Source organism: Schistosoma mansoni, chromosome 1, assembly GCF_000237925.1.
Source record: "Schistosoma mansoni strain Puerto Rico chromosome 1, complete genome".
In the NCBI taxonomy this organism is placed as follows: domain Eukaryota; kingdom Metazoa; phylum Platyhelminthes; class Trematoda; order Strigeidida; family Schistosomatidae; genus Schistosoma; species Schistosoma mansoni.
In genome coordinates, this window is record NC_031495.1 from 64,117,221 (window position 1) to 64,143,305 (window position 26,085).

Below are 26,085 nucleotides of genomic sequence, written 5' to 3' on the forward strand. Positions count from 1 at the left end.
AAAGCATGAGTCAATTGAAGCTAGACCAGTGCTTCCAAGTTTTCCTTGGTGGTCTAGCTTCAATTGACTCATGCTTTCAACTATGTAAATACTAAATCTCCACAAAAAACCCCTTCTGATTATTATTGTTTTATTAAGTCAATTATTGATTCCATCAGATGGAAATTTATTGACAACTAGGAAACACGGAGCAATTATTTCTTACTGGTTACGAACATAAAATCAATGATGAAATATCGAAGTGGACGAAATCGATAAGGTCACAAATCCTCGTCGACTGAAATGATTGAGATATATACCATATATCTCATTAACCATTGCCTATCATAATAGTCAATATTGGGTAGATTAGAGCTTAGTTGGAAGAAAGTCAAGGTTAGTCAAATCAAGATGTGACATTAAATTATGAGGTTGATGACTGTCGGTTTGAACTATTTTGGCAGCTATAGACCGTCTGTTTAATAATAATAATAATCAATGATTTCGAATGACATGTATTAAAATCAGAGGGATGAATTTCTCAGCAACCCAGTGATTTACAGTACCAAAGATTAGTGAAGTTCATCAAGTGTAAAATGAAACAGTGACTTATAGATGATATCGAATCGTTTAGTTTTGCAAATTGATTAAAGCTGGAAGTATGAACTATTGGATTTCAACTTAGTGGTCTAAAATATAATCGTCCTAAATTTGATTCTATGTAAGGGACTGAAGATGAGAGCGCGACGAAAGATCATAACAAGGATTTATATTTTATCGTAGTTATTACAATACTGCAATTGATCATCTCTATTGAATTACGTACATCTAGATAAGATTGCCTTAATATTGTCATTGGATCATAAGTTTTCAATAAATTTCGATTCTAACAAGAAGTAAAGTCCAGGAAATGCATTTTCGTCTATTTGAGACTTGTCACCTGAATGTCCTTGTATCCCTGAATTAATTATTGAATTGAGACTCAAACCTATCGGTTATCGCTTTAAACGCCATGCTATCTAACCATAAGGCCACTGGGTCTAAAAGATCAAACGTATTTGAACTTCAGTAAAGCATATCAACAATGGTGTTGGGGATGTTAAATCCCCAGAACTCGCACCGAAAACGCTTTTTTTCACCTTCGAATCGTATTTCCTACTTGGGAAAATGTTAAACGCTATTGGTCCGTTGTATCTTTTAATACGCTATTTTGTAATGCTTGCCAAGGACAATTTTATACTGTATACATACGTTTGATTTCTTCCTGCTGTGATTGTTTGTGCTTCTGACTGCTTACGGAATATATATCTTCCCCACTTCCAACTTGGACTTTTCACTCTAGTTAGCTGGGTCTGGGACGCATCAGTATAGTTAGCCTATGGGTCTCTGGTCACAAGTCTTTGTTCCGTTCGCTGACTAAGTGAATTCGTAACCGTTTCAGACATAACAAATGGAATATAGGTAAGTGATTCTGACAAGTCCAAACTATGCAGGAGAGTGTGTCATAGACTCTATTCAATGTCATTTTATCAATAAAAATGAAAAAACGTAACGCAAATTATGAATACCTACCTGATAAAAACCATGAATACCATTCAATTTGTAATGATTCATTAGGTAATGCAGAAACATAATAAGCAACTAAATCTGTTTCTTTATTTACAATTAAAAAGCATAAATAAGCTTTAATAATTTCTGAATATGATTCATCCTATTAAAAGAGAAAATGGAATAGTGAATAAGTAATCAGATGAATTGTACTGTGTAAAGTGAAATTAACAACAACAAAAAACATACTTCGGTTTCTGTACTAAATAATTTATTAACGTAGTAGTAATTCTAATATGAGTAGCTTCAAGCTCTACATTAAGTAGAGGGGGGAATAGTATGAATGATACCATCCAACTTTACATATCAAAGTTATGGGAGTGCACCCAAATGCCCTGGTATGGGCGAGAGTGGGGAGAGTCCGCTCTCCTTCTCCAAATGCTCTCACATGGCCACGCGTATATAGCCTCTGTCAGGGAAGTCCTACTCAGTGCCTTCTCATGATATTACTGTTGTTTAAGAAATTGAGAGGACGAAAATCGAATATCCGGCCCTTTAATCGGGTTGGTGAACACGGATTGTCCACCTAGGGGAGTTGGAAAACCCTCATTCCAAACCAGTGGTGCACATGGACTGGCTCCAGTATCCTGAGGGATCAAATGGCGTATGAATCAATCGTTGGTCACCGGCTACTATGACACTGCATCTCCTCACGATGCTCCACTGCCTTATGGATCAGACCTTTAGGTCAAAGACTCCGGGTGTGGTCCCCTGAGAAAACCACCTGTTTCAGTTTGGGCACCTGGTCAGTATCACAGCCCTCACACAAATCAAATGAGATTTGTGTGGCGCATATTTATCTGGTGCTTCCTTGTACCAATATTTATGTTTAAATAAATAAAATAAAAAAGTGAATACATAGTTGTAAGTGGAACAACTCTAACTACTAAGAAACCGCTTCATAGTCATAACCACTCTTTATGAAGAAAGTAAGAGAAGGTTACAGCAGGATCACCATTAGCTTCTATTCTCAGCTATATCTCATAACGTCTCTAGCCACTGTGTTGCACCATCTCTAGGACCCCAACCAGGAAGTCGTGAAGGACCAACAGAAGCCAGCCCTTTGCAGCTTTCTTTCATACCACGATACCATGTCATGTCCCGATCGTTGCTGCTACCTTGACGTGGTGGTCGGGCTTGCCTATCGTGATGAACTAATCGAGCTATGCTGGCTGGAACAATCGTTCCTCGAGGTCCTACCATGCCAGACAGGTCGGTTGAAGAGCGGTGAGACTAAAAGCAGCAAACCCAAGGTCCGAAGGCGAAGTCGTACTGCTGACTGTACAGAGGTGTGACAGCAGTAAGGTGTTTCCTTCAGACAACCAGCATGACAGCGATGCTGCCTTCCCACAAGGAGGGGTGGGGTTAGAAAAGGTCGACCCTAAAAATGCACACCTCGCTTTATCCCACGGATATCCGTCTCCGGCGGTAAGGTTTTTTTGAAGAACGGAGCTAACACAAAAACTACCCACAAAAAGGTCGTGTGTGACCGACCTCAAGCAGTTGTCCCTTGGGCACTGCGGTCACGCTCTCAGGTCATTAAGACCACTTCTAACCCAATTTCCTTTTCAGGTACCTCTAGAAGAATCCTTCCACGGTGTGGGCAACCGGGAAGTGATAACTGCCCTCATACCTCTAACAACACTCAAGACCACTGTATTCATAATCAATCTCCTTCTTCACTTCCTACTATTCCTTCTACCTTGACTTTCAACACTAAACTTTCTGTTCCGGTTTCCTCCTCAAGTGTCACCATGGCCAACGATTCTAGTGCGCGAAACGCTGTCCCAGGTCTACTAAAACCTCGCTCCAAACTACACATTGGAGCCTTCAACGTACGTACCCTATGCCAAATCGGTCAACAGGCCTCCTTAGCTAAAACTCTAGAATCTCGTACCATTGATGTATGCTGTGTCTCCGAAACACGCATACAGGATCCCAGTGTGGTCATTCACTTGACCTCACCTCGCCAAAATGGACAGCCGACGAAATACACCCTCCGTGTATCTGGCGACCCGTTGGCTAGTTCTCGTGGACTTGCAGGTGTAGGCATAGCACTAAGTACAAGGGCAGAACAGGCACTACTAGAATGGATCCCCGTTAACAGTCGCCTGTGTGCTGTCCGGCTAAATGGCTCCGTAAGAACTCGGAAGGATAGGGACACACGTCGTTGCCTTTTCGTCGTTTCTGCCTACGCTCCCACTGACTGCAGCCATGATGAAGTAAAAGATGACTTTTACAGAAAACTCTCTGAGCTTCTTCAGAAAGCTAAGCGCTCAGACATAGTAGTCGTAGCGGGTGACTTTAATGCCCAGGTAGGCAGCTTAAATCAAACAGAAAGACATTTAGGTGGGTGTTTTAGTATTCCGGCTCAACGAACCGATAATGGTGATCGTCTGTTGCAACTATGCTCAGACAATCGTTTATTTTTAGCAAGCACTAATTTTAAGCATAAGGAGAGACATCGTCTAACATGGCGACCACCTGCACCAAACCAACGATGGACTCAAATAAACCATATTGTCATCAGTCATCGTTGGAGAGGCTCAATAGAAGATTGTCGCTCGTATTGGAATACTTGTTTAGACTCTGATCACGCTTTAATACGAGCGCGCATTTGTCTGCGCCTCAATGGACGCAGGAAAATTACACTAAGAAGACCCATTAGGATTGAACTGGAGGACGAGAAAGCCAAATGCGAATGCCAGAAACAACTGAGTTCACATCTAGGCAGTTCTGTAAACGAGACTGACCCAGATGCTGCTTGGAAAGACATACGAACAGCTGTGGAAACAGCAGTAACATCTATTAGTCATTTAAACCATAGGGCTCCAAAAAACCAGTGGATTTCCTCTAAGTCTATTTCACTGATGGATTCGCGTAAACTCATCCCATCAGGCTCTGAACACGACGAAGAGCGTAAACAAATTAGATCTAGGTTAACTAAAAGTCTAAGGAACGATCGTGAGCAGTGGTGGGCAACGAAAGCAAAAGAGATGGAAAAGGCAGCGGCTGTAGGCAACACCAGGCAACTATTCAGACTAATAAAAGAAACCGGAATTAAGAAGTCAAGTGTAAGTGAGACAATCTCCGAAAAAGACGGAACCCTTATCTGCTCTCAACCTAAACGTTTAGAACGATGGGCGGAACACTTTAAGGAGCAGTTTAGCTGGCCTTCAGCTACTGCACAACTACCCACTATTCCCAGAAAACCTGAATGGAACATTGAGGTAGGCCCCCCGACCCTACTTGAAGTTCAAAAGGCTATAAGTAATCTGAAACGAGGAAAAGCAGCTGGTCCAGATGGATTGGCTCCAGAGGTCTTTAAATATGGTGGTCCAATTTTAGCGATTAGGTTGACTAATATTCTGGCTAAAATCTGGGAGACGGATGTAATCCCATCCGACTGGTCACAATCACTTATTGTCCCAATATATAAAAAGGGGTCCAAATCATCCTGCGATAACCATAGAGGGATTAGTCTGACTAACATAGCATCTAAAATACTAGCCTCAATAATTATCAGGCGCCTAAGACTCGTGAACTGCAAACACGAGAAAATCAGGCTGGCTTCAGACCTGGTCGTGGCTGTATCGACCACATATTCACCATTCGTCAAGTTTTAGAGCACAGACACGCTTATCGGCGTCCGACAATGATAGTTTTTCTTGACTTGAAAGCAGCATTTGACTCTATAGACCGAGAGGTTCTGTGGCAGTGTCTGTCATTGAAAGGTGTACCTGAGAAGTACATAAACCTTTTGAAGGCTCTTTACTCGAACACTATTAGTCGAGTAAGAGCTTATGGCGAACTGTCATATGATTTTACAACCTCAAGTGGTGTCCGTCAAGGTTGTCCACTATCCCCGTTTTTGTTTAACTTCATTATAGACTTGTTGCTGCAAATAACACTCTCTTCGACTGAATCTACAGGAATTGATCTCCTACCAGGGGGACCACTAAGCGACTTAGAATACGCAGATGACATAGTCCTGTTTGGTGAAGACGCTGGCAAAATGCAGAGTCTTCTGTTGGAACTCAGTAATAATGCCAGGATGTTTGGGATGCGTTTCTCCCCATCCAAATGTAAATTGTTACTCCAGGACTGGCCTGCGTCAACACCCGAACTAAGGATAGGGAGTGAAGTAGTCGAATGCGTCGACAACTTCACTTATCTTGGAAATCTGATCAGCCCTAATGGGTTGGTGTCTGACGAAATCTCTGCACGGATTCAAAAAGCTCGTTTGGCTTTTGACAACTTACGTCACCTATGGCGTAGACGAGATATCCGTCTATCAATTAAGGGATGAGTATACTGCGCAGCAGTTCGTTCTGTTCTACTTTACGCCTGTGAAACATGGCCATTAAGAGTAGAAGATACTCGTAGGTTACTAGTATTTGACCACAGATGCCTTAGAAATATTGCTCGCATCTGCTGGGATCACCGGGTAAGTAATAGTGAGGTTAGACGCAGGGTATTAGGGAACGATGGTAAATCAGTTGATGAGGTGATGAATCTTCATCGACTGAGATGGTTGGGCCATGTGTTACGTATGCCTGAACACCGATTACCACGACGCGCTATGATGACTAGTATTGGGGACGGTTGGAAGAGAGTTAGGGGCGGCCAAACCAAAACATGGCATCAGTGCTTGAAGTCACTAACTTCCAGTCTGAGCCATGTTGGCAGATGCAGACTACCTGGTTGGGGTCCGTGTGACTATCGTAACCAATGGTTGGAGATTCTGTGTGACATGGCTCAGAATCGATCAAAATGGCGTAGGTGTATACACTCTTTATCTTCCCTTAAACCTTGAGACTAAAATTGCTTCATATCTCTCTTCCTTCCTGTACTATATCCTTATATACAACCTATAATTTATATACTACTACCAACACTAAATTAACTACTATGAATCCGGTGTTGATCTTGTTGTGCTAACGAGGTATGGCAACTTGGACCGATGCATATATGTGCCTGGTCCTACGTTGTAGCTGACTGACTGACCATGTCATACACGGACTTTTCCTAGTTAGATGAAAAATTGCCATGTCATGTTTAAGTTATACCAGTCATACTATGTTTAAACCGGGTTCTTCTAGAAAATTTGGGAAATGCGGATTCCAAAATGACAATATACATGAACTCCAGCATCCTCAGGAGACGAATAGCGTAGGAATCTAGTCTGGTCAGAAGGAAGCAAGGGACTGAACCTTTTTACGCTACTTCACTTCCGTATGAATCACACTGTTAGGCCAAAAGCTTAGACACTAATCTACTACAAAAACCACCATCTACACTTTTCGCGTTTCAACAATATTGCACACCACACATAAATAAGGTTATGAATACTAATGAATAAAATGCTTTACTCCGCCTTTCTATTCAGTTTACTTAGTAACTAACTAAGCAGTAATTAAAATTCAATACTCCTCAAAGCGTCCTCAAGTCGTTAAAGTGTTGATTTATTGAGTGCTGTCATACAATGTAAAATATGATACATCATTTCTAAAACCACAGGTACCCTTTAAACTTGACGTTTTCAATGTTCACAAATTCATGTAGATCATACAACAGACAATTCTAGCTATGTAGTCTGGAAATTCTTGTTATCAAAGACCTGTATTCAAGAATTCACCAAAGTACTCCAAATTTACTCTCCATTTGTCAATTCAAAAAATTCGTTACTCGTGAAACTGTCCGGGAAATTTGTAGCATTGGTGTCTGGTCTGTGTAGCGTCAGTTTAATACTAGATACCAGGGTGCAACCTGTGCTAATCCACTGGATCCCCATTAATACTCATTGACATCCTGTTAGGTTAGAAGGTCCCATCAAAAAGAGGTCATAAATAAAAGCAATCTACAGAAAAGCTTACCGCATTTATGGTCTCAGTACCTCTTAAAAATTATGCAAGTGGAAGCAAACATGATATTAGTTTGTATAAATCATAATAGTGAATCAGTATTATAACATAACTACGACTGTTACATGACGACCAACTGCATCTAACAACAAAACAAGGCTGTTCTTGAATAGATTACGGTACCGTATCTTCATTATTATCATGATCTGATGACAGAGATTCAATCGTTTGTTTGCTTCAAACTGATGAAAAACAAGTCATTATATAATAAGCTACCAAATTAGCCGTTTGTACAAACGGCTTGTTGTGCTAACGAGGTACGGCAATTTGCAAAGATGCATATGTGTGCCTGGTCCTACGTTGTAGCTGACTGACTGACTGACCGTTTGTACAAAAGAAACAATCTCAAAGTTCAAATAAAAAATTGTCAATAAACCAAAGAAAAAAATTTCCCGAAAATATGAATTACCGGAATATCAGAATCTGCTGATTTTAAAAACAGAACAAAATGTGTCAGAAATCGAAGTGTATGACAAACTACTTGATCAGTATTCCCAACTTTATTCAAATTTGGCGGTTGTAATGGAGTTACATCTGGAACAATACCATCACCTAAACCATAACATACAAGTTTCGGCATAACATTGGCTAAAGTTAGGAGAAAAGCTGTAAAAAATTGAAAACAGAATGTATTGAAACCAACAAATGTGCTAGACATTGACAATCAAATTAAGATAATTCATCAATAAGCAAAAGGTATTTTTTTTAATAATAACCAAATGAGTAGTAATTAATGTCATGTATTGTGAGGAGTCTGCTCTTTTGTTCTTAATCGGAAAGTTCTGAAATGACTGAGCATGTTATATATTCTTTCGTGGAAGTCCTACAACTCACTACCTTTATATGGTAGGGTGTTTCCATAAAAAGCGAGAAGGTAAAAGTAAACATCTAACATTTAAATCAAGACGGTAGATAGGGAAACCTCACCACCAAGAGGAGTTAAAAAGTCTAGATTTTAAACAAATAATGCAAACGAAGTCCAAAATTGTGCACAAACCCACTTTGTTCACTGATATTACTCAACTGACCTATAGAAATCTCAAGATGAGCGCTGTTATGACACAACTTCATCTGAACTGTTTACGTAATGGAGCTTTAGTGAAAGTTATCGAATTCGAGATAGTGATTATAACTGAATAGTAAACGACATTTTTTCGATGAATGCAGTTAAACGATTAGGAACGCGTTCATATCCAACAGACTGTACAAGGAACCCTAATCTAACTATATACAGATACAAAAAAAACCGGTATCTGTTTAAAGAATTCAACATGAGATATATGGAAAAATCGAGTGTCTAGACTGTATATGCTTTTATCTCCAATATTAAAATGAAATTCCTTAGGTCTTCTATTACAGCTTATAATTTATTATTATTTAAACACATAAATATTGGTACAAGGGGGCACCAGATATATATGCAAAACAGAAATCTTATTTGATTTGTGTGAGGGCTGTGATACTGACCAGGTGCCCAAACTGAAACAGGTGGTTTTCTTAGGGGGCCACACCCGGAGCCTTTGACCTAAAGGTGTGATCCATAAGGCAGTGGAGCATCGTGAGGAGATGCAGTCTCATGGTAGCCATTGATCAACGATTGATTCATAAGCCATTTATTCCTTCAGGATGCTGGAGCCCAAGTGAACCATTGGTTTGGGATCAGGGTTTTCCAACTCTCCTAGGTGGACTCTCCATGTCCACCAACCCGATTAAAGGGCCGGATATTCGATTTTCGTCCTCTCAATTTCTTAAACAACAGTAATGTCGTGAGAAGGCACTGAGTAGGACTTCCCTGACAGAGGCTATATACGCGTGGCCATGTGAGAGCATTTGGAGAAGGAGAGCGGACTCTCTCCACTCTCGGCCGAACCAGGGCATTTGAGGGCACAGCTTATAAACATTGATTAATTAATAAGTGACATGAACCTACCTCTTTCTTGTTAAAAAAATTATACAGTTATCCCCTGAAGTAAAAGAATTTGGTATTCATATACTAGATTACTATGAATTTCATCACTTTCTTAAATGTATACACATTTTAAAACATTAAAAATTACACTTATGGATCAAATGTTTTTCTTAATAAAACTTACAATCATAATTCTTCAACATGATAGTCTGTTGTACAGCATAGAAAATGCAATATATAATAGCGTATACAGAAGGTGATTCCATATCATTCCCATTGGCACCGCCGCCACCAATATCATCATTCGTGTACAAATATGAAGTATCATCCATTAAGAAATCATTCATTGCAGAACGTAGTACTGATTTCATACGTAGATTATTACATTTTTCTAAACATCCAATAGCAGACCAACCTAAACGTGCATCGACACGTGCAAATACATCGGATAATGTCCAATCACCTGGTGTCCAAGCTGATTCAGGTAAGCTTAAACCGCCATCCAGAGGCCAATATTTAGATGTTTTCCCGGTAACAGCCTAAGAAATTAATATTTTAAGAATTAAATTAGAATAAGCTAATCAAAGAAGAGAGAATTTTGCTATTAAGTAAGATTGTATATAATTAGGAAGATAGAATCCCAACAATTCCATCCATAATGCACACTGACTGATCTGTTCATAACTAATCAACGCTAATGGAAAAATCAAGAGGATACTAGGAGTTTTCATCTAAATTCTACGTAAAAGTTTCTCTTTATTACTGTACATCTTTTTTGTTTAGCTTCGTTTGACCACATTGTATCTCAAATCAATTCTTTTAGTGATTTGTATTAAGTTAAGTGCATTGGTTAAAGAGTACTAGACAAGGGGTAATGTGTCGAGAAGCGGATGAAAAAAATAAGTCAACATTTCAAGTCACTAGTCAGTGAGATAGGAATTTTGTCACTCCATATTTTGATTCATGCTATTGCGTGGTCGAAACAAACAAAGTCTTTAAAAACTATGTCATTATAATTTCATATTGATTCAATATGTAATGTAAAGAGTCGTTTCCAACATAAATATCAATTATTCGTGGTCACGGACAAGATTTTATCTTCTAATGTTTCGTGATTGAATGGTATCTAAGGCTCTAAGGATTGTAGACATATTTGTTGTCAATTTGAGTATCACTAGTGTGAACCCGTTTCCAATCAGTTTAACTTCATTATAGACCTATTGCTCTTCGACTGAATTTTCAGAAATTGATCTCCTACCAGGAGGTCCACTAAGCGACTTAGAATACGCAGATGACATAGTCCTGTTTGGTGAAGACGCTGACAAAATGCAGAGTCTTTTGTTAGAACTGAGTAATAATCCCAGGATGTTTGGGATGCGTTTCTCCCCATCCAAATGTAAATTGTTACTCCAGGACTGGCCTGCGTCAACACCTGAAATTCACTTATCTTGGAAATCTGATCAGCCCTAATGGGTTGGTGTCTGACGAAATCTCTGCACGGATTCAAAAAGCTCGTTTGGCTTTTGACAACTTACGTCACCTATGGCGAAGACGAGATATCCGTCAATCAATTAAGGGACGAGTATACTGCGCAGCAGTTCGTTCTGTCCTACTTTACGGCTGTGAAACATGGCCATTAAGAGTAGAAGATACTCGTAAGTTACTAGTATTTGACCACAGATGTCTTAGAAATATTGGTCGCATCTGCTGGGATAACCGGGTAAGTAATAGTGAGGTTAGACACAGGGTATTAGGAAATGATGGTAAATTAGTTGATGAGGTCATGAATCTTCATCGACTGAGATGGTTGGGCTACGTGTTAAGTATGCCTGAACACCGATTACCAAGACGCATTATGCTGACTAGTGTAGGGGATGGTTGGAAAAGAGTTAGGGGCGGCCAAACCAAAACGTGGCATCAGTGTTTGAAGTCACTAACTTCCAGTCTGAGCCATGTTGGTAGATGCAGACTACCTGGTTGGGGTCCGTGTGACTATCGTAACCAATGGTTGCAGACTCTAGGTGACATGGCTCAGAATCGATCACAATGGCATAGGTGTATACACTCTTTATCTTCCCTTAAACCTTGAGATTAAAATTGCTTTATAACTTTTTTCCTTCCTATACTATATCCTTATATACAACCTATCTTTTATATATTACTACCACTAAATTAACTTCTATGAATCCGGTGTTCATCTTGTTGTGCTAACGAGGTATGGCAACTTGGACCGATGCATAAATGTGCCTGGTCCTACGTTGTAGCTGACTGACTGACTGAATCAGTCATATTAGAAGGTATATACAACGAAAAATTTCACAAACTAGAAAGAATCTGAGTATGATTATGTAGATGGACACTACATTTGACTATCTTTGAATAAGTATTAATCAACGTGAAATTAAGAGCAGTAAATTAGCAAATAAAACACTCGGCCACAAGTCTAAACCCTACTCTATCTACTTCAGTTAGGACACCACTGATTGGTAATTACTAGACCTTCCACACACATAAATGTGGAAATATTATGGCTGAAAGTCGAATCATGATACGTGAATTCAGGATAAAATAATCAACTTGGATTTTATAAATAAATATTGTTTATAACATACAAAAGTGTCATATAACATTACACCTTGTTAACATAGATACTCTGAAAGCATGAACTTACTAGTGTATCAGCCCTAGGACCAGTATTCAATAAACTACGTAGACTAGAATCTACACGAGCTTCAACTAAAGCACGACAATGTGCCCATGTTTGATCTGTCCATGAAGTTGGTAAAATTTGTGATAAAACATTTAAATTTCCTGATAATGTAGCATAGATAGCTCGTTCAAATGAACGTAATTTTATCTATATATATATATAAAATAATAATGAAAGAAAAGTTAATAAGACCTTCAATAGGAAACAAAGAAAATCCTCTTTAAAATAAAACTGATTTCAACATTCAATAAAATTTATAGGATATAAAGTGAATTTTAGAAAAACTAAATCATCTACTTCCAAAGAACACATTACGCCGGGAAAAAGAAGCGGATATGAAAAGGATGAATGTTAACTGGAAGGAACTAGAAAGGATTGCCCAGGACAGAGTTGGATAGAGAATGCTGTTGAGTCGCCTATGCTCCTCGACGAGGGGTAACAGGCGTGAGTAAGTAAGTAAGTAATTATAAATCATCTACTTAAATGAACCTGTAATAAAGTGACAACATTATAAGCTAAAACAGCTAACCTTCAAATATTAAAGTAATAAGTTCCATCTTCATTCTATTGAAATTGGATCTAAGTATCTGAGAGTACCATTGTGATATGTGCTACTTATATCGATATAAGTAGTATACAACGCTAGTAAATAATAGAATATCTAGCAGCAGAAGGTCGAGAAGGAAAGAACTGGAACAGAAGGCAATTTGTATGGAATTGATGAAACAGAGAAAATTGAGACAATTGATTAACATTTTGCGAATTAAGTATTTACTATATGGTTCTCAGATTTCACTAAGGTGTTCTGTAATTTTGTGTTCAAATACATTCGATTTTCTCCACTTGTGTTCTCGTTCACTACACTAATACTAGACATTATTATTATTATTATTACTATTATTATTATTTAAACACATAAATATCGGTTCAAGGGGGCACCAGATATATATGCGCCACACAAATCACATTTGATTTGTGTGAGGGCTGTGATATTGCCCGGGTGCCCAAACTGAAGCAGGTGGTTTTCTTATGGGGCCACATCCGGAGCCACAAGGCAATGGAGCAGGATACCGGAGCCCATATGCACCATTGGTTTGGAATTAGGGTTTTCCAACTCACCTAGGTGGACTTTCCGTGTCCACCGACCCGGTTAAAGCACCGGACATTCGCTTTTCGTCCTCTCAATTTCGTAAACAACAGTAATGCTGTGGTGTGGTCTACTTATATCCATATAAGTAGTATATGGTGTTGGTCAGACATAGAATGTATTTTGGCAGAAGACCGATGAGGAAAGAACTGAAACGAAGTGCAATCGGTTGGAAAATGCACGAACAATGGAATTAGAGAAGAAACAGTGAAGATTGAGACTATTGGTTGTTAATTTGCAAATTAACTGTTCATTGTATGGTTTTCAGAATTTACTGAGATAGTCTGTAATGTTTGCTTAAATACATTCGATTGTCCCCAATCGTGTTCTGTTCACTACGATGCCACTGTGAGAAGGCAGTGAGTAAGACTTCCCTGGCAGAGGCTATATACACTCTGCCATATGAGAGCATTTGGAGAGGGAGAGCGGACTCTCCCCTCTCTCGGCCGTACCAGGGCATATAAACGAATAGTTTGACTCAAACTAGAGTACTTTATACATTTCATCACCTGATAGATTACCTTATATTAAATGAATTAAATTACATAACAAGATGAGAAAGAAAGAAAACATATTCATTTTGTTAATAAAAGATAATTTCACTATCAACACAATAAAGAAAGAACAACTTGATCGATAGCATTCGATCAGCACTAAGAAGGACTTGACACGTATGACATTGATCATCACCCAGTGATCAATCAATAGTGAAAGAAAGAACAAATTTCAATGATATGAATGTCAATATTAAAATAAGAACTTACATTCTCTGAATTCCACCAACATACAGATTTGTATAAAATTCTCATTGGATTCCCTTCAATATTGAATTTCATTTGTAATGGTTTAGAATAATTAGAATTTTCATTTGTATCTTTTATTGTTTGAATTTGAGTTGATTCATTTTCCACAAAACCGGAATAATGAAATGGTCGCCAACCTTCAAGTGAGATAGCACGCCAAAATTCACCACGTTGTGTACAAAGAAGTTGAGCCTACAAAAAAAAACAATAATAAATAAAGTCAAATTGGTGAACTGTTGCTCAAACATCGTGGATTGGTTGAAGTTAGACATCAACACTGTTGGATGCCGGCTCAGTGGTCTATCGGTTAAGTGCTCTGGCGTGAGACTGGTAGATCATGGGTTCGAATCTCGCGAGTGCGGGATCGTGGATGTGCACTGCTGAGGAGTCCCATAATAGGACGAAACGGTCGCCCAGTGGTCCCAGGTTTTCCATAATGGTCTAGCTTCAATTGGCTCATGATTTCAACTATGAAAATACTAAATTCTCCACAAAACCCCTTCTGAACAAATGAATTTATTGAATGAAAGAGAATATTTTTTGTAATTTTGATCTGAAAAATGCACACCATATATCTAATAAGTATGTAAACTGAGCTGATAAAAATCTGCAGTACTTTAGAAAAACTCAGTAAGTCCGCGAAGCATTGGAAGTTGTTTACTGAGATAAGCCAGTGAAAATGGAATGCATCGAAGCATGAATCAAGAGTTTCGGGGGTGGGGGTGGGGTTGAGAAGACTACAAGAACAACCGTTGGTCTCCCGTGTTATTAAAAATACTGTACTTGGGAAATCTCTTGTGAATAAGATCGTCACTTCAATATATGCATGATTATTGATAAAATAATTTTGTGAAGATTGTCAGTGCTCACGATCATAACAAAGCGTGAAACGACAAATCAGTTGACGAACCTAACTTTTGATAGCTTCCAAAGACATTTCAAACAATATAAGCAGAAATCGAACATGTATTGCTATAAATATGGAGTATTTCGAAGGAACTGAGAATGTGGTTGGGACACATCACGCACTCCCAACCACCATCTTGATGTCCGGTGACAGCTGGTGTATGGGTAGGTTGAAAGAAAGCCAGGAGCGATCAAACCGAAACTTGACACCATTACATGAAGTCACTAACTGTTAGATTAAGCTGTGAAGGTAGGTGCAGACAATTTGGTCGACTTCCACATAATTATCATAACCAACGATTATAGACTCTGAATGACATGACTTTGTATCAGTCGCGCTGGGGCAGGTGTACTTACTATTCGTTTTTCTTGAAATACCAAGGTTCTTGATTATTTGAATTGTTTCATTTAATGAATCCAGATTTTCTTCGAGAATCATATTTTCTATGATTTGCCTTTATTACTAACACTAATATTCTTAATAATTGAACTATTCAGACATCTCAAAGCTGATGTTATGTAGCAACTTGAGCTGATGTGTATGACTAAATTTAACACATGTTTCAGCTGCCTCATTCGATAAACATTCATAGTTCTATCAATTCATCATGCATTTTTACTTAATACCCGAAATCTAACCTCAACACTACTGAGTATACATGAACAATCCTTCAAAGGTATCTAGGAACAATACTTTTTAGCCTACACAAATTCAAGTAGAAATAACAGTAGTGTGAAGAAATGAAGAAAGAAAAACCAAATTTGTAATCCACTTACACGATGAAGATCCCCACCACGAAGACATAGAAATAAATAATTTATAAATCGATCATTGTCAATTTGATCTTTCTGATCCAATTCATTGCCTGTTAGAGTTACAGCATCCGGATGCTAATTACACATGATGGGAATAGATTTATAGGAAAGATTTAAAGTGAACTAGTCAACTTGTTTACAAATAAAGAAAGCTAAACAATGTAAATTTAAGTGAATTGAATAAGCTTGTGAATATTTGTTTCATTTGAAGTTGGACTGACATCAGTTCTATTAATCACTAAAAACTATAGTACATTTTGATGTAGGTTTGTTCTCTGAGCTGGGTGGTTTGGTCGTGGAGCTTTCATCGTCCTTCTGAACGACATCATCAGCTGGTTCTTATTAAGAACCAATCAACATCGAGGTGCACAGGACAAGCTGTGAATCACATGTGCAGAAATTCAAACACTTCACTTTTATCCGAAGTTTGTACTGATGATGTCATTCAGAAGGACGATGAAAGCTCCACGACTAAACCATTCAGCTCAGAGAACAAAACTCCATCAAAATCACCCACCTGAGCTACAAATCTTCTCCACCATCTCACTATAGTACATTCAATAACATTATTTTTGTTTTTAGTGGAAGACTTCATCAACGGTAAAGATCATAATCACAAACATATAAGATTGAGTTTAGGATTGACAGCTTACATAATGAGTAGAAAATGCTTTTAAACTACTACTAAGTCTACATTCTTAATTTCAGTTAATTTGCATAACGCCATAATGAATGTTCGTAATATTGACCAGTTAACTAAGCTCTTAACTTTTACAGTTCAACTTCATGAAGCTTAAACATCGAAAAATGAAAATATGGTAACGTGATTGAAGTACAGAGGCCAAAATTGATTTGCATGAAGTAACAAATGGTGTATGAATCAATCATTGGTCACCGGCTACCATGAGACTGAATCTCCTTACGTTGCTCCACTGCCTTGTGGATTATGCATTTAGGTCAAAGGCTCGGGGTGTGTCCCTCTAAGAAAACCACCTGCTTCAGTTTGGGCACCTGGGCAGTAACACAGCCCTCGCACACAAATCAAATGATATTTGTGCGGCGCATATGTATCTGGTGCTTCCTTGTACCAATATTTATGTGTTCAAATAAATAATTAAATAAATGATATTCAAGTTTTAGAAAACTCCGGGAAAAAAATAGGGCTAAAATTAATAACACTACTTTTAAAACAAAATCACATACCAATTCTTTTACTAAATGATGTTTAGTAAGCTCCGCTTGTGAAAGATAACTTAATAAATGTGCCGTATTCTCCCTGTGAAATAAGAGCATAGATAAGAAATTATTCAAGTTATATTACTTTTTAAGTATGAAAAGACTTCTGTCTGAAAATTATTCATCAAATATTTAATCTAAATAGCGCAAAAATAATTGCCATTTAGTAATTCCATAACACTGATTTCAGTATTTGAATTTTAGATTCGTTTAAATAAGTTTAGTGATACAAAAAAATATGACTATCCCAAACACAAAGATGTGAATTGGAGTCGAGTATATAAATGCACAAATGCCCTGGTACGGCCGAGAGTGGGGAGAGTCCGCTCTCCCTCTCCAAATGCTCCCTCATGGTCACGCGTATACAACCTCGGTCAGGGAAGTCCTACTCACTACATTCTCGCAGTGGGGGTATTGTTTACGAAATTGAAATAACGAAAGGCGAATGTCCGGTGCTTTAACCAGGTTGGTGGACACGTAGAGTTCACCTACGGGAATTGGAAAACCCTGATTCCAAACCAATAGTACACATGAGCTCCAGTATCCTGATGGAACTAATGGCATATGAACCAATTATTGGTCACTTGCTACCGTGAGACTACATCTCTTTACGTTACTCCACTGCCTTGTGGATCAGATATTTAGGTCAAAGGCTTCGAGTGTGGCCCCCTAAGAAAACCACCTGCTTCAGTTTGGGCACCCGGGCAATATTACAGCCCTCACACAAATTAAATAAGATTTGTGTGGCGCATATGTATCTGGTGCACCTTTGTACCAATAATTTATGTGTTCAAATAAATAATAATAAATAATTAAATAAATAAACATCAGTTCAAGTTGCCATACCACATTAGCACAGAGATACAATCGTCGATTCAAATCCCATATTGGTAGAAGTAGTAAGAGTATAAGCATTAATGTGAAAGATTAGGGTTTGAAGATGTTATTGAAGGAGTATAATCCAATGAAATAAATTTGGAAATAGAAAAAAGATAGAGACATGAAGAATTCACAAGATTAGAATTTGGTAGAACATAAAGAGTGGATGCACCTTCGCCATTGCAAACGATTTTGAGACATGTCATTCAAAGTCTCTAACCATCGGTTGCTATCACCTCGCGAATCCCAACCAGGTAGTCTACACCTACCAACATGGCTCAGTCCAATTGTCAGTGACTTCATGGATTTGTGCCACGTTTTGGTCTAGCCGCCCATAGCTTTCTTCCAACCTACTCCTACACCATAAAACTTTGCACGTCGGGGCAGTCGGTGGTTGGGCATACGTAACGTGTCCCAGCCATCTCAACTGATAAAGTTTCACTAATTCATCAATCGATTTGCCATCCTTACATAGTACCCGTATCCTAACAACTGCATTACTTACCCGGTGGTCCCAGGATATACGAGCAATGCTTCGAAGACACCTATGATCGAAAACTAGTAGCCTACAAATATCCTCTACTCTAATCGGCCATGTTTTACTGCCAGGATGGAACAAACTGTTGCGCGGTAAACCCGTCCTTTGGTTGCTAGACGGATATCTCGCCTACGCCATAAATGACGCAAGTTGGCGAAAGCTAGACGAGCCTTCTGTATCCGTGCTGAGATTTCGTCACACACCAGACCACAAGGGCTAATGAGACTCCCAAGATAAGTGAAGCGGTCAACATGCTGAAGTACTTCACTACCTATCATTAGTTCAGATGCCGATACAACCCAGTCCTAAAGTAACATTTTGCATTTCGATGGGGAGAATCGCATCCGAACATGCTTGCATTGTTGCTTACGGTGGTGAGTTGCACGAATTAAAACATAGAAAGATAAAAAGAAATAAATTACCAAGCAGTTGTCTGATTGAACAAACATTCATATTTCTCAGCAACTTCTTCGATCTGCTCACGAACTATTTGTTCTAACCAATCAATTAATATCTATAATAAAAAATGAAAATTAAAGTGATATGACTTAATGTAACAACAGTAAGAGAGAGATTGACGAAGATGTTGGAAGAAAAGATGATACGGAAATAGGAAACAAATGAATATCACTTCAGATAACCATTTTAATGAACGGGTGAATGGTTCATAAACACACTACAACAAATCTATTACGGATGAACTTCATTCAAACAAGCAATTTTTTGGCGAAAGAAAGCTTTATGGTCAATATTGACCAACTAGATATTTCTAATGTTGGGTTATTAAGTCATTATATTAACAAGAATGTTCACATAAGTGTATTATTGTATAACAAATTTTAAGAGTTTCAGATTATAATTGAACTTCCTAATGGAAAACAAGTATGGGGTTTTCTTATGGTTGAACATTGTTCCCGTATAGTTATGCGGACGATCTTACCGTATACATGCTAGTTCCTTCCTCTGATGATTACTTTGAAATGAATAAGTTCGTAACATACATTGGTCAGTCTTATACTTAAACTTTTTAAATACTAAACTGTTAGCTTTAGCCTTAAAACACGAAAAGCAGTGAAACACATTGAAAGGAACGTTTTATGACTCCTGTTGTAAAAACAACACCAGAAGCCATTTATCTTTGTGGGTTTTTTCTTTAGACCCCTCTCGGTTTTCGCAAATTTCATTAATACCAAACAAAATTTTCCCATTAACCAGTCATGGAAAGAAGCCACATGCTTTTGACATCACTCAACTCTCACTTTGCAATTTGTAAATTCTTGCATATTATGTGTTTTTTTTCACACTGTTCCTCAATATTGCCTAGACTTAGGGAAAAGGCAAAGTCATGTTGTGTAAACACTCGAGAGAGTGTAACCCTGTTAATGGTGTACTATTTTGACGTCATCATGAAAATGGTTGCAGATAGTCATTTTAAATCCCCTAAACAACCGGGAAACGGGTTTTTATCAAATAGAAAGCATTCATGACATTCAAAACTTCATCCTTTTTTATCATCTGGAAAACCTAGTCAGATACAATCAACGTTAAGCCTGGCACAGAAATGTTTTGCCCCTAGATGTCAAACAACACTAGCACGATGAGTCAAAATTAACATGAGTAGTAAGTGAATGGAAATAATGTAACGGCAATGATATTGACAAAGACTAAACATTGAGAACATGGTTCGAAAAGAAAAAATGAAAAGGTATGCATGGAGAAAGACTGGAACTCAAAATCTAGAGAAAAAGAATGCATCTGCACCATTATGACTAGCTGTAACCTATGTCGGCCAACGCATCTAACTGATAAATGTATTTAATGCTCAGACGAGGCAGTTTGCATCTACCTAAATAGCTAAGACTGATAGTCAATGACTCCATGGACTGATGCCATATTTTGGTTTGGTCATTCCTAGTATTCTTCTACGACATCAAACAACAACATGCATTGAAGCAGGCAGTGGTTAGGAATATGTAATCCATGTCCCAACCATCTCAGTCTATAAAGACTCACAACTTCATGAACCATAATCTTAACCTCAACATTGTCTACTCGATTTTTTCACGCTAAGCGAATAATGATTTTAAAACATGAACAACAAGAAACATGAGGCCTACGCACGTCTTTTCCTTCCATAGACCATACTTTACAGCCATAGAGCAATACATAGCAGACTACTGCACAATAGATACCCTTCACTTGGCAGAGGTAAATATTGTTTACATCACGAGTGATGTAATTTAACTAAAGCTTAGTGAGCTTTCTAAACCTATATCCAGATATCGTCAGCCGTCGGCCAACCAACTGAATCTTTAGTGTGGATAATTTATTTGTTATAAACCCTAGAGGGTTAAATCTCAATTAAAAACAAATGTAAGTGGAAATAGCTCTTTCTCATTACCCATTCCCGATATTTCTAAGAATTTTGGCATCAGAACAACTAGAGATGCTTACATGGACCAACTGAATTCTAAAAATGTAGGATGTACAACGAATATTGCGATGTTAATGACAAACATGATCGTGCAGACCGAACACTTAGTTAAAAGGTAAAAACTTATTGATCGCAATAAGAAAATAATGACAACGCTCTTGTCTACCTTTGTGTACATCAAAACATGATTCTAGTGAGCAAGACCTTGAGGTATTTACCACTAAATTCATACTCGGTGTTCTCTCCCTACTAAAATCCAAGATTGGTCCAGAATGCAAAAAGAACAAATGGTGTATGAACGTCATAAACATGAAGGTAACTAATACATTACAGATGAATTTAAATAAATTACTAACCTGAGCTTCACGAAGTTCATTATCTCTTTCGTATAGTAATCGAATTATTTCCCGTTCGGAGTGATTAAAATTCTAACAGATGATATATACAATTCGAAATAGAAGAAACATAAAAACGAATAAAACAACACTAAACTGCTTTATGCCAACTAAAAATAATCAGTCCGGTTATGAAACACAAACAACTTATAGGCTAGATCATGGACGAACTGAGGTTAAACTTGTACACCATTGGATGCCAGCTCAGTGATCCAGGAGTTAAGCGTTCGTGTGCTAGACTAAAGGTCCTACGTTCGACACCTGACTGAGAGATCATGGATGGACACTCCTGTGAAACCCCAGACGACGACAAAATAGTTGTCTGTTGTCCCCAAGTTTCATTGGTTGTCTAATTTAGATCGCTGTGTGATCTCAATAAATCTTATCTCTTTTCTAGGCAAAGATTAATAAACTATAAACATGGTCAAAACAATCTATAAATTACATTTCTTTTACACTACGTTAGCGTAACTTATGAGGTGTTTCACAGATGTTTTTGCAAGAACCTAGTTGAAAACGAAATGCTTGACAATTGCTTAACTGAATTTTAAACAGCTTAAAATCTTTGAAAGACATCCGTCATATATAAAGTAGAAACTGGCGTATGAATGCTTCAGTCTAAGTACACACACTTCCTTAGCACAGACTGACAGCATTTTGCTTGTTTAGTTGGTTTGATTGCATCCTCAGCCACCAACACCAAATAGTTAAAATTAATTCTACATTGCCGAACGCCGTCCCTGTCAGAAGTGGTGTAATACAAGGTAGAGTCTTAGGCCCTTTGCTCTAGTTTTTAATCATGATATTTGTGGATGTTTTTGTGTGAGTAATCCCATTCTGTAAGCAGATGACCTTAAAGTAGTGTATTCATTTTCTCCTCACGAGCTGAACAATACAGCATGGAGCTTAACAAGGTAGCGCAGTGGTGCTCATAATGGCAGCTGGAGCTTAACACAGCTAAATGTGGATGGATATGCTTCGGTAATACATCACTCAAATAACATAAAATCACCCACATCCTTTGTTCGCTGTATTGATCCATACTGCTCTGAAAATGCATTAAATATCCTAGCACCTGTAAGTGTATCTTATTCCACAAGTGAGATTATAGGAATTTTAAATGATTAGCCACTCTTATTACTGAATTCACGTTTCGCATCCGTAAAGTAGAACAGAAAGAACTGCTGAGCAGTATACTCGTCGCCTAAGTGATGGACGGATATCTCTCCTTCGCCATAAGTGACGTAAGTTGGCAAAAGCTAAACTGAGATTCCATCATACACCAACCTATTAGGGCTGATCAGACTTCCAAGATAAGTGAAGTTGTCGACGCGTTCGACTACTTCACTCCTTATCGTTAGTTCAAGTGTTGAAGGAGGCCAGTCCTGGAGCAACATTCAGTGTCACTATAAACTAGAAATATCATGGTTTGGTCGCCCCTGACTTTCTTTCCACCTACTCTTACACCAGACAACATCGCCCGTCAAGGTAAGCAATAGTTGAGCATTCGTAACACATGTCCTAACCACCCTATTTGATGAGGATTTACTATCTCACCACTCGATTTGCCATCCTTATCTAGTACCCTTTTACTAACCCAGACATTTCTCATTCGAAGGTCCCAAAATACACGAGCAATGCTTCCAAGACATCTGTGATCGAATACTAGTAGCCCATGAATATCCTCTACTCTTAATGGCTACTTTTCACAACAATAAAGTATAACGGAGAGAACCGCTAAGTAGCGAACTCTTTTTTAGTTTGACAAACGTACGTCTGGCCTAGGTCACAAGTGATGCAAGTTGGCAGACGCCGATTGAGCCTCCTAAATCCGTGCTGAGGTTTTGTCGAACACCAACTCTTCGAGATAGTCAGACTTCTAAGATAAGTGAATTGACTGACACATTCAACTATTTTACCCTCTACCATTAATCCAAGTGTAGACGCAGACCAGTCCTGAAACGAAATTTTGCACATAGAGGGAAGGAAATGCACACCAAACACACTAGCATTATTGCTTAAAGTGGTCAGAATATTTTATTTTGTGGTCTTTACCAAACAGAACTATATCGTCTGAATAATTTTAGTTGTAAAGAAGTTCATCTACCACGCTATAAGTCAATTTTTTTAAACAGTAGTCACCACCAAATAAAACTTAAATGGGTGTTTTGAGTGTGTGATTTAACGACTGAGTTATAAGTGCCTAAGTAGTCAAGCGGAAACACTATGAACAACAGTTAAACAGCTACTGTCACTAATAAACAGTCCCAAAACAAATCATCCATAAACGGCAAATACAATTATACTTAAATTGACCAAAAAGTCAGATAAGTTCATGCAGATTTAACTATCTCTCGACAAGTTTTTAGAGCCCTAAAAGGAAAAAATATACTGTACTGAAATATCCGACAAACATAAAAAACACATATAAACACCAAATCCGTACAGATAAATCTTTTCCTTCAACTGTCCCGGTCCTAGATTCCGACTCAAAACGGTCCAAGTAAATGCTTGAAATAAGATTCCATGTGTTCCTTTCAAGATTAATCATTTCTGTAATATTACGAACATTAGGCAATCTAATAGGAAGGCGATTATATAAACTTGATTGTGTTTTACCCTTTACGATGAGACATTTTAGTAAACATTCTGGGTAGTCTATGAGCAATCTTATGGCATGCATTACCATACTGAATAGGGATCTCAGATAAAGCTGTTTGGGAATTTTTCCAAAGACTACAAAAATGAGGGAAGAGGCTTGATCCATCTAAAAACAATTTATTGCGTAAAAACATGAGCACTCGCAAAATACCGAACATCTCTGGATCCTCATCGAACAGAAGAGTTACATTATTGCTTTTCTGGAAGTGATCTACCTGGAACAGCAACAAATTAATCGTTTACCATGAGATAACTCACCTCAGACCGAGAATTGACCAGGCCAACTCCAGTCATTTCACAGGACTACATGATACCAATGACCAAGAAAAATTGTAAACGAAAAGAAATCAACAAATAACGTCGAGTTAAACCACGTTAATAGCAATTAAAGATTAATACAAACAGAATTAGGTAATTAGGTGGACGACAAAAAACCCTCCCTATGAATATTTACATTGAAAACTTTGTCTCTTGGTTCCTTCTTTTGCATATACTCTGACGCTTGTGCTATTATTGTGATCATATTGTTTTTTAAACCTAATCTGATTACAATGGTTGGTAGTTCATTCAAATGTGGACAGCCGAACTGTTTATTCCCCGTAGATGAAGGGATGCAGTGCGATGAATGCAAAAAATGGTACCACAAGATGTGTACCCGTCTCAGTCCAGCTGCATACAAAAGATGTTCTAAGCCTAACTCGCACTGGCTTTGTATGTTCTGCTGTACTAACAAGACGACATTAATTCAAGAGGCTATGAGCCTATTGGCTCTAGCCTGTAAAAGGAAAGATAGTGGGTGCGCTAGTAACGCAAGCACTGACAGTGAAGACTGTGTCAGTGTTGTAAGTGCTGTTACAAAACGCGCTGAACAACCTACTCTAATTAATGACGAAGTGAAACTTCCGTTACAACCAACGAGGAGTAAATCACCACATGGTATTGACATGAGTAATCATGTATCTTTAGTAGAAATTGAGGACCCGGATAAAACCGTCACCGTCCCCAATAGTCCCAATGCAGCTGTCCTGAATGACCAAAAATGGACCGCAGTAAAGAGGAAAAGGAAAGGAAAAAAAGCTAATGATAAAGCACACTTGGTTGACAAGCCATTGAGGAACTCACAGTCTGAGTCACTCAATGCATTATCGCACTCTGATAGAACGGCAGATCATCATCCTAGTGCGACTGAGAGGAATTTAATATCATCGAATATTATTGTGAGTAAATTGCCAGAGTCTAACGATCCAGATCCTAAGGTTAGACACACCCATGACTTAGAGAGGCTCGGAGAATATATCCGTAGCATATTACCAGATAACACTAAAGGTGTTCAGGTCAAAAAATCAGTTAGATTAGGTAAAAGAGCCGATGACAGTGTTCTACCCCGACCGTGTAGACTCCTTAAGGTAATCTTAGGGTCGGAGAAACAACGTAATCTTCTATTAAGTAACGCTCGAAGTCACGACAACTCTGACATTCGAATGCGACCGGATGTATCTCTTGAAGATAGAATAAAAAGGAAGACGGCACTAGCTGAACTAGAAACCCGTCGACAAAACGGTGAAGAAAATCTCCGATTGGTGGGTTTTCGAATAGTCAGGTCTTGGAAGCGAATGCTACCAAGGCCTGTGTGGATAGGTCGTTCCCCCTAGGAGTTTTATATGCCAATGCCCGTAGTCTAAAACATAAATTCTACGAGCTAGGAACACTGGTGGACAAATTAAGGCCACTCATTGTAGCTGTGACGGAAACTTGGTTAGTCCATGACTTCGATATCACCCCAGAATTATCCGGATATCATTGTTTAAGAGGTGATAGACATAGATGCAGGAAAGGAGGTGGCGTCCTTCTATACATAGCCAATAGTATAAATATCCGCTCCTCCGTTTGCGAATCCCATGATAGTGGAACTAGTGAAGCCATTAGCTGTGAACTCACTGTCGGATGTTGTACATTTGCACTCGGTGTCATCTATCGCAGCCCAATCTGCTTAGCTGATGACTTTATTTTAGAGCACATTCGGCTATGGAGTGCAAATAACAGATGCTTGATATTAGGAGACTTTAATGCACCTGACATTAGTTGGACTGAGATGACCACAAAATGCTCTATAAACTCATTTGATAGCAGGCTCTTGGAA

General features: G+C 38.4%; 1 protein-coding gene across 1 annotated transcript in view; it reads right to left on the reverse strand.

Moving 5' to 3' along the window:
• Smp_001090 (putative nuclear pore complex protein) overlaps positions 1 to 24,103 on the reverse strand; it is a gene marked incomplete at both ends in the record, with an annotated part of 32,026 nt that extends 7,923 nt beyond the window's left edge. The window contains 11 exons of the mRNA XM_018795188.1: positions 1,552 to 1,690; positions 7,921 to 8,117; positions 9,605 to 9,959; positions 12,092 to 12,277; positions 14,042 to 14,272; positions 15,764 to 15,877; positions 17,006 to 17,078; positions 18,878 to 18,969; positions 21,246 to 21,317; positions 23,731 to 23,863; positions 23,904 to 24,103. Coding sequence (XP_018649525.1) covers positions 1,552 to 1,690; positions 7,921 to 8,117; positions 9,605 to 9,959; positions 12,092 to 12,277; positions 14,042 to 14,272; positions 15,764 to 15,877; positions 17,006 to 17,078; positions 18,878 to 18,969; positions 21,246 to 21,317; positions 23,731 to 23,863; positions 23,904 to 24,103 — 1,792 coding nt within the window. The remainder of the gene's footprint in view (positions 1 to 1,551; positions 1,691 to 7,920; positions 8,118 to 9,604; positions 9,960 to 12,091; positions 12,278 to 14,041; positions 14,273 to 15,763; positions 15,878 to 17,005; positions 17,079 to 18,877; positions 18,970 to 21,245; positions 21,318 to 23,730; positions 23,864 to 23,903) is intronic.
• Between the last annotated feature and the right edge of the window lie 1,982 nt (positions 24,104 to 26,085).